This window comes from Ictidomys tridecemlineatus, chromosome 11, assembly GCF_052094955.1.
Source record: "Ictidomys tridecemlineatus isolate mIctTri1 chromosome 11, mIctTri1.hap1, whole genome shotgun sequence".
NCBI lineage: Eukaryota > Metazoa > Chordata > Mammalia > Rodentia > Sciuridae > Ictidomys > Ictidomys tridecemlineatus.
The window spans coordinates 50,735,746-50,746,117 of NC_135487.1; the positions used below are offsets into that span (position 1 = coordinate 50,735,746).

A 10,372-nucleotide genomic window follows, 5' to 3' on the forward strand; every position below is an offset into this window, starting at 1 on the left:
GCATAGCTTCACCCATGGGGCTGTAGCAAGACACATCCATGCATGAGACCCTCGAAACCAAGAAGGGTGGGGAAAGCTCTGCCACATTTCTGTGACTGAGCATCTCAGCACCCAGCTGGGGAGTGTGACTCAGTCATGTGCAAGGTTGGTCTCCCACATGTTTGTATTCATAATAGCTGCCATTCTGACTGGAGTGAGATGAAATCTTAGTTTATCTTAGTTTTGATTTGCACTTCTCTAATTGCTAGCAATGATGAATATTTTTTCATATATTTGTTGATTGATTGTCCATCATCTTCTGAGAAATGTCTGTACAGGTCCTCGGCCAATTTATTGATTGAGATACTTGGATTTTTGGGGCTTAGCTTTTGAGTTCTTTATATATCCTAGAGATTAGTGCTGTATCTGAAAACATCAAGTTACTCTTGAAAAATCTGAAGATCTAAGAACACTGGATTTTTATAAATAGCTTAAGCTAAAGTGCAACCAATTTGGGGAGATCTAAATAAGCTGGAAACCTAATGATAAACTAAAAAGAAAAAAAAAATCTGCTGCACAGACAGGGACAGCAAGGAAATGTCCATTTGTATCTTGACAATTGGTAGAGCAAAGATGTGTATTTTGTCTTTTGGTAATTTATAGTCAAATTTATATAGATATTCCCATATACGTAGGTTTGCAGGCCAATTCACCCTACTTATGTAGTTAAAAGATAAACATCAAATAGGGATATTAGCTTGGCTGTAGAAGCATAGTTACCCCAGGCAACTAATAAAAATAAACACAAATTACCTCTAGATGAATGCAACTTCAAAGACTATCTACAGTTAAAATCCAAGGGATATAAACTCAAGATTCAAAATTCAGAAAATACCCAAGTAAACAGAGCACAATGGGTAAAAACCAGCAGCAACAGATGACAAAAATCACATTGGTAGTCTTCAAAGGTGGAATTACAAGACACAGAATATAAAATAAGAATGTTAATATTAACTCATTCAACAAATATTAAATATCTTCTATTTGCCAGATACTGTCCTATTCTAAGCTCTGAGAATAATGTAGACAACAAAATGAACACCTTCACTTTCAAAAAGTTTACATTTTAAGAGGGGAAGAAAAATAGCAATAAAATATATAGTATGGGAGTTGGTAAAAAAAAAAAAAAAACTAGGAGAGAAATGTGGAGTACTATAAAGTGGAGGATATCGTATTGATCGTATTGTCCTTACAGCCACACAGGGATTCGCTTTCAGCATGAAATACGAGAGACGATCTGGGGGTCCTGGACTTCTTGTGTGACTGACAAGCAGGGAAAATGAATAATAAGATTATAATGGTTGCAAGACAGATGGTGGTGGTACAAGTGCTCTAGAAAGTGGGGTAAGGATAGAAAGAACATACAGAGTCCTGGCCCTCTCTCTTCATTCCTGACAACTCAAATGTGAGAGGTAGGGAGGGGATGTTCTTACCTGAGGCGCAGGTTACTCCACGGATCCCTCTTGCTTCCCACAGATGGAAGCCCAGAAGCCACAAGAGAGACCATCTTACCTTTAAAACTTCTGTTGCAAGAAATAAAAGCTTCCCTGGTGTGGGGGCACACGCCTGTAATCCCAGCAGCTCGGGAGGCTGAGGCAGGAGGATCACAAGTTCAAAGTCAGCCTCAGCAAAAAGCGAGGTGCTAAACAACTCAGTGAGACCCAGTCTCTAAATAAAAAATACAAAATAGTGCTGGGGATGTAGCTCAATGGTCATGTGCCCCTGAATTCAGTCCCCAGTACCAAGAAAAAAAAAAAAGAAAGAAAGAAAAAAGAAATAAAAGCTTATAAAGATGAGCAAGAAACAAAAGACTACACAAAATTGTCCAAACAGATCTGCAACTTTTAGAAATGAAAAAGATAGAAATGAAGAACTCAAGTTAAAAAGGAGATTAAACAAAGTTGAAGAAAGAATTTGTTAATTGGAAGGCAGATCCTAAAAACTACCCTAAATATGGTCCTGAGAAATATAAAGAGATATAAACTATGAAAGACAGATTATAAAATTTGGATTATAGAGTTGGGTCTAATATCCATGTAATCAAAATTCTTCAAGGAGATAGAGAAATGGATGGGAAAGGATGGGAATTTTTTAGAATTATTGAAAGTAATGGCATACCTGATTACAATAGGCATTTGAGTTTTTAACTTTAAACCATTAAATACTACTTCATAGTTTTCAAAAGGTTTTCAAGACTAAAATCTATGCAATATATTTTTTTGAGAGAGAGAAAGAGAGAATTTTTTAATATTTATTTTTTAGTTTTTAGTGGATACAACATCTTTATTTTATTTTTATGTGGTGCTAAGGATCGAATCCAGCGCCCCACGCATGCCAGGCGAGCACATTACCGCTTGAGCCACATCCCCAGCCCAATATGCAATGTATTTTTAAAGATTTTTAAAGTCCCTAAGATTTGTTTTCTAATAGGAAACTGAAGTAATCTCTGGACATGTGTCAGAATTAAAGCTTTATTTGTTTATGAATTTATTTATTTATTTGGTGCTAAGGATAGGACCCAGATCTTTGCACATGCTAGGAAAGTGCTTGTACCACTGAGCTTCATCCTTCAACCCCTGAAGTCTTTTTTTTTTTTTTTTTTTTGGCACCAGGGATTGAACCTAAAGATGCTTAACCACTGAGCCACATCTCCAGCCCCCTCCCTTTTTTTTTTTTTTTTTGTATTTTCTTTAGACAGGGTCTCAATGAGTTGCTTGGGGCCTCAATAAGTTGCTGAGGCTGGCTTTGAACTTGTGATCCCCCTGCCTCAGCCTCCCAAACTGCTGGGATTACAGACATGTGCCACCATGCCACCACGCTTGGTCTTAATGTCATTTTTTAAACTTAAAAAAGTGAGTTCTCATGACCACACTTAATTAATGTGAATTACATAGCACACTGTGTGATGGACATGATAGTTATTACCCGTGAATTTCTTTGATTCCCTGTAGTTTTCATCTCAACACTCTCTTGGAATATTTCCTTTTAAAATCTCCCTATTCTCTGTTTTCTTTCCCCAGGATGATTTGGGGGCTCCACTGAACACAGTGTTCTAGATAGGTTAAGTGCTGGGATCTAACTTCATCATGACTATGAAGGCGCTATAATTTACTTTTTCCAGTTGATATGTGAATCAAGACTAAGTCTTTTGTTGTTTTTGGTTTGAGGGCCTCCTGGATGCTAAACATGTACTTTCCCACTGAGCTACATCTCTAGTTCCAAACCTTTTTTAGTGTGATATAATAGGCTACTTCTTTGCCTTGTGTCATTGATGTACTCTCAGTACAAGAACATGAGACAACTTACAATTCCCCCAAATAAATGCCATATATGGGGTTCTCAAGTCATCGTGTTTCTGTACAAAAATTATACTTGGTCAGGCAAGTGCAATAATACTGAGTTACTACATTTCTATCCTTTATTTTGTGATTTTAAAAAAAGTTTTTGTTTCTAAAGGAGAGAATCCTTCTTTTCATGATTCTATTTCACTTTAGGGTTTCAGCTCTACTAAGAATCTGTTCATAGTCCCAACATTCCAGGGTGCTTAAAGGAAAGGCCTGTTGAGAAATTTTAGCCTTGATCCCCAAAATGAAGCTTTGGAAGGGGGAAAACAGCTGTTCTAGTGAGCAGCAATTGTTAAAATGGAATGGCCAATTTCCAAGATTTCATAGCATTAGCATAGTATTAGAAAACTTCCGTAAACCTATTTCACTGCCCAAGATATCCGCACCGCCCCCGCCACCCAAACACACACACACACACACACACACACACACACACACACACACGCACACCGCCCCCATCAAAAGTCTACACTGATCCTGGAAAGATTTGGATTCTGTCCCAGCTCCAAAAGCCTGCATATTCTTTTTTTTTTTTTTTTTTTTTTTTTGGTACCAGGAATTGAACCCAGGGGTGCTTAACAACTGAGTCACATCCACAGCACCTTTTAAAATTTTGAGGCAGATTCTCATTAAGTTGCTTAGGACCTCGTTAAAGCGCTGAGGGTAGGCTCGAACTTGCTATCCTCCTGCCTCAACCTCCCAAATCGCTGGGATTAAATGCGGGCGATACCACACCTGACCCTTTCACAGACCTACTTAACTTAAATTTACTTGGACTTTCCACAGCCCAAACCACACACTCACACTTTTACTGGGCTTCAGCTATTCCCGTAGTTACCAAAAAGAGCCCAGTCCCGGGCAGCAGGAAGGCCCCCTGCAGGCCTGGCCAAGCGCCACGCACGCTTGGTTCCCCTCTTCCCAGCCCTCCCAGGCGGCTAGCGCGGTTACACGCTTGTCTACGCCTATTTTCCGGAAGGTCCCCGCCCACGCCACCGCCATCAGATCTCTGAGGAAGTCACGTTCGAGCCTCAGAACTGTTTTGAATCTTCGGAGAGGAAAAGGGGAAGAGGGGTGAATTGGCAAGAACCCCTGAATGGAACCAAAAGACAGCCTTTAGCTTGGTGTCTGTCACTAATTAGATGGTGACGGGGGTGGGGGTGGGGTGGTGAGTGATTTTCCTGTAGACTGGTTTAAATCTTGCAACTGTCAAAGAGTGCTGACCTAGAATAACGACGCAGATGTCTCCAGGGCAAAATGATGTCTCCTGCAAAAGGAAGAGCGAAATAGCCTATAGAAGGGTTCCCGAGGTGTTAGCATGCATGTAAACAGTCTTATTTAATATTTAATATTTCAGCTGCTTATTATAGGTGTCCCTGATCCCAATATAACATTGAAAATAGAAACACCGGGTCTGCGGAATGCTTTTCAAGCTTTTCCCGTGTTCTCCTTATGATACACTTGGGGGGAGGTGCACGTATACACACACACACACACACACACACACACATATTCACTCCTATATGTGCGTACTTATACATATATATAATTTTAAAAACAGCACACTGAGGCAAATGAGCGGCGATAAGCTGATGCAAATTCCTCCACCGCCCCACCTGTTACCAACTCGCTGTTTACTGGAGTGAAAGTGGCTGATCCAAGACAATTAGGATACACAGCGTTGAGGTCGAGACATGCTTGGATTTAATTTGCGGCTCTGCTTTCGGTTTGACTTCAAGCAATTAACATCCTTTTTGTGCCAGTTTCCTAACTTCTAAGCAAAGCTAATTATTGTCTGTCACTTTGACAGTGGCCTGAGTGATGTACAGGACGGAGCCTCAGTCACTGCGCCAGCACCCGGGAGCGCTCCGTAGTGTGTCGCGCACAGTATTCGTCCTGGGACCCCAATGGGTGTGGTGCGCGGAGCCCAGCGCGCCTCCGCCCACTCGGGGAAGGACAGTGCTGGGCGGGGGAGGTGCGGGCGGCGGAGGCGGCAGGCGGACACGGGGTTTCCGCGCAGACTCCAGTGAAGCCCGCTGGCTGCGTCACCAGCAGAAAGGGCGAGCCGGCCGGCAGGGGCGGGGGTGCGGCGCCGCTGGAAGCCCCGGTGCCCTTACCGAAAGTGCAAGCCCCGAGTTCCCAGCCCCGATCCGATCGGCTTGGCGGGTCTGTGCTCGCCGCGCCGCCTCGGGCCCAGCGCCAGTCGAGGGCGCCGTTCCCGCTCTCACTCCGGCAGCTGCAGAGTCCCGCGAGGCGCCGTGGTGGCCAGCCCCGCCTGCTGGAGGGAGCGCACCCACGCGCTTCTGGCCCCGCGTCCCTGCGGGGAAGTGATGCTTTCTCGGGCTGGGCTTAGGGCCAGTCGGAACCCCGCCGTCTGGCCCAGCCATCGCGCTTCTCACAGCGTGAGGCAACCTAGAATTGGGGGGCGGGGAATTGGCACCGTGGAAGCCTCCCTGATTCTTTCCGCCCCCGGACGCCTGCCTGACACGACCCATTGCGCAATTCCTACTGTGGATTTGCCGCGTGACTAGTTTGGAGCCCAGAAAAGTTTCCCTGGTTTCCCCAGCCTAGAAAAGAACTGTGGAGCGCCCCACCCTGACCCCTGGCGCTCTTTAAGACGTTTTACTTTGGGTGACTAGGCTGACCTTTAAAATGTAGAGTGCCCTTTACAAAGAAGGAAGAGTTCACCAGGGAGGCCTGCCAGCTTTCCTTTGGAGCTTGGTGACTGCAGCTGACACGTTTCTTTTCCCTTTGTACGTTTGCAAGTGGCAAAGATGTTTGGAATCTGTTTTTTTTTAAATATATATATATATATATATATATATATATATATATATATATATATATTTAGTTATAGGTGGACACAATATCTTTATTTTATTTTTATTTGCCTCACTCATACTAGGTGAGCGCTCTGCCTCTGAGCCACAACCCCAGCCCAGGAATCTGAGGGAGAAGTCAGGCACTGGTTTTAAAAGGAGAGTGATGCTTCAAAAGCCTTTGAGACACAATCTGGAACTCTCAAGAATCAGTGTTAACACTGCCCATGTGGAGAAGGTGCTGAATAACTACTGAATGAAGAGTTGGAAAATGGATTTCGATGGCTGTCTATAGACCAATGTTTTTATGAGTCAGATGAGGAAACCTAGAAGTTTAAGTGACTTGCTGGAAGTCACCTAGCTAACCTGGGAGGCAGGAATAAAATCGGTCTCATGTTTCAACTCTGTTTTAGTTTGCTTTTTCGCTGCTATGACTAAAAGACCTGAAAAAAACAACTGTAGAAGAGGAAAAGTTTACTTGGGTTTCAGAGGTCTTAGTACATGGGAGACTGGCTCCATTCCTGGGGCTCAAGGGGAGCAGAACATCATGGCAAAAGAGTTTGGCAGAGGAAAGCGACTCACATGATGATCAGAAAGCAGAGAGAGAAACCACTCACCAGATACAAAATATATACCCGAAGCTCGCCAGCCCCCCATGCCCACCTCTCCAGCCACATCCTACCTGCCTTCAGTTACCACTCAATTAACCCCATCAGGGGATTAATTCACTAATTGGATTAAGTGAATAACCCAATCACTTCTACCTTAAACCTTCTTGCATTATCTCACCCATGAGCTTTTGGGGAACACCTCACATGTGAACCAAAAGAAACTCCAAATATGTGTAATATGAAAAGGAAATGCCTTCTACACTAACCTCTGCATATTCCTACTCCACTCCTTCTCCCTGCCCATCCAAAATAAACATTAAGGAAAAAAAAACACAAAGGAAAAACAATAACAACCCTCAAAACCCCAAACAGGCTAAATTTGGCAATGCTAAAGCACTATATTATCAGGGCTTTTTATTTCTTATTCCCATAAATTAATAGCAATTCTTAATCACACAAACTAAAGAAGAAATGAGAGGGAAGAAGAAGAAACAACAGGACTTTTTCAAGATGATATGGAAAATAGCAAGTGCTCACTGCCTTAACTTCTGTAAATAAGGGGGTGTTCTGCATAGGTCCTGCTCAGCTCAGGGGTGACCATCAGGGCAGCTCCAAGACTGGTCATTTATTTCATTCAGGCTTGGAGTAGATTTGTTACTCATCTTTCAGAATAGACAAGCTGCAACCTGAAGACACAAAGGACTTCAACAGCTCCTTGTCTGAAATTTTAAGGCTGATCAACTATACCCAATGTCTAACTAAGGGGCCAGAATGGCCAAACTAGAAGATGTGAAGATCAAAGGAATCAAAATTGTGAGCGGTAATCATGATCGTAACTTGATTCTTTTATGGGTTTCCAACAATGGTTTCCACAAAGATAATTATAATATAGTTATAATACAATGCAAGTATAAGTTCTTATCCATAAAGAAGCTAAGGTTCCCAGTGATAGGTAGACTGGCAGACCAAGTTATGTAATATCTCATTTTTAGATCAACCAATCTGCTTTGAAATAAAGTGAATCTCTAACTCCACTGTCTTCTCCTGGTATCTTGAAGGTAGAGGAGAACACTAATCTCTAGAAAAATTTGAAATTCTAGATGACTAGAAAACAATCTGTTTATTCTGGTTTTTAATCCTACACAATGTTCCTGAACTCAAAATATAATCTTTTATAGTTTATATTTTCCTTTCCCATATGGTGGTATCTAGCTTGCCATTGTATCAGGATTTTTGACTCCAAACTTTAGAAATACAAATTGTTGGTTCCCGTTATTATCCTGCTTTACTGCTTAGGAAAAAAGATTTTTTTCAAAGAAAAACTATCTTTTTAAAGTCAGATTTTAAGATTAACAACTAACTTGCATGCACATGATACTCTTTAATATAATACATATTTCATTCAACATATTACCTGTTGATGTTGAAACATTTTTTGCAAAGAAAATACCTCAGATAATTTTTAGTTATTATCAACATTCATTTTAACTACAAGATAATATTTATCAATGTCATCATCCATGTTCATGGTTGGAGACAACATTTAAAGATGGGGATTCTTCCAAGCTAACCTTTAGATTCAATTGTAATTCCAATCAAATTCTAACAATTTTTGGGTGTTAACTTGACATTTTGATTCTACAATTTATATGGAAGTACAAAGGGCCCAAAATAGACAAAATGCTTTTGAAGAATAGTGATAAGTTAGGGGACTTGTCATACTAGATATTAAAATTTATAAAATCATAATAATTAAGATAGTATGCTATTGGTACAGGAATAGAATATCAATGAATCTGAAGGGAGAGACCCAACATAGATCTACACATATGTAAAAGGGGGCAATGAAGCATAAAGAAGAAAAGAAGTACCTTTTAATAAATGGTGCTAGGGTAGTAACACTTAAAATATTTAAGTTTTCTTAAATAAGATACAAAATGCATGAGACACAAAAGATTGGCAGACTGGACTATATTAAAATTGAGAACAATTATTCATCAGAAACTTCATAATCAGGAGGCTGAGGCAGGAGAATGTAGGTTCAAAGCCAGACTTAGCAACTTAGCAAGTCCCTGTCTCAAAATAAACAAAAATATTTAGGGCTGAAATCCTTAGCCAGAAGAGTGGAGCAGGAGGCATCACGAAACCAGAAGTTAAACTACAGAGCCATAGTAACAAAAACAGCATGGTATGGGCCCCCAAACAGACACATAGACCAATGGTACAGAATAGAAGACACAGATAAATCCACATAAATACAGTTATCTCATACTAGACAAAGACACCAAAAACATTCACTGGAGAAAAAATAACCTATTCAATAAATGGTGCTGGGAATATTGGAAATCCCCATTTAACAAAATGAAGTTAAACCCGTATCTCTCACTCTTCACAAAACTCAACTCAAAGGGGATCAAAGACTTAGGCACTAGATCAGAGACCCTGAATCTAAAGAAGAAAAAGTAGACCCAAATCTTCACCAAATTAGCTTAGGATTTGACTTCCTTAACAAGACTCCTAAAGTGCAAGAAGTAAAATCAAGAATCAATAAATGGGATGGATCCAAACTAAAAAGCTTCTTCTCAGCAAAGGAAACAATCAATAACATAAAGAGAGAGCCTGCAGAATGGGAGAAAATCTTTACCATGTGCAACTCAGATAGAGCATTAATCTCCAGGATATATAAAGAACTCAAAAAACTTAATACCAAAAAAAAAAAAAACCAAGTAACCCAATCCATAAATCTAAGAAACTGAACAGACACTTCACAGAAGAAGAAATATAATGAATCAACAAACATATGAAAAATGCTCAACATCTTTAGCAATTAAAGAAATGCAAATCAAAGCTACTCTAAGATTTTTCTCACCCCAGTCAGAATGGCAACTATCAAGAATTGCAAGCAATAATAAATGTTGGCAAGGAAGTGGAGAAAAAGGTCCACTTATACATTGCAGGTGGGAATGTAAATTGATGCAACCATTATGGAAAGCAGTATGTAGATTCTTCAGAAAATTTGGAATGGAACCACCATTTGATCCACTTCTCAGTTTATACCCAAAGGACTTAAAATCAGCATATAACAATGATGCAGCCACATCAATGTTTATAGCAGCTCAACTCAAAATAGCTAAACTATGGAACCAACCTAGGTGCCCTTCAACAGAAGAATGGATAATATATATATTATATAGATAATATATATCACATTATATATATAATTTATATAATACATATAATATATATAATGTGTATATATACATATCTGCCTCTTGACCAGCGGGAGCTTCATAAAAGAAGATTCAGTGCATAAGAAATTGCTAGTGAGTTTTAAATTAAAGAGACAGACTCTCATTTACCTTTAACCCCAGCTCCAAGACGGCTTGTTCTAGCTCCCGCCTCCAGCCACCTAATGCGGTGGCGGTGGCGAGGTTTACAGAAGAGACTAGCAAGAGAGGGAGAGCACACCAGGGAGTGAGATTTTATTGGGGAACAAAAAATTCAAGGGAAAATCCCATCCAATGAAGATTAAGGGAGGCAGCATCCCAAGGTCAGGGCCAGG

The 10,372-nt window shown here is 40.6% G+C and overlaps 1 protein-coding gene across 1 annotated transcript; it reads left to right on the top strand.

Moving 5' to 3' along the window:
• Positions 1-4,956: 4,956 nt before the first annotated feature.
• Positions 4,957-6,601, top strand: LOC144368080 (uncharacterized). The gene is made up of 2 exons (XM_078026413.1): positions 4,957-6,133; positions 6,286-6,601. Exon 1 carries the CDS (start codon positions 5,202-5,204, stop codon positions 5,709-5,711), a length of 510 nt encoding a protein of 169 aa, XP_077882539.1. The 5' UTR covers positions 4,957-5,201; the 3' UTR covers positions 5,712-6,133; positions 6,286-6,601.
• The last annotated feature ends 3,771 nt before the right edge of the window (positions 6,602-10,372 follow it).

Bases quoted from the DNA above. Each gene is read 5' to 3' on its own strand.
- LOC144368080 (XM_078026413.1), top strand. From the start codon at position 5,202: ATGTACAGGACGGAGCCTCAGTCACTGCGCCAGCACCCGGGAGCGCTC.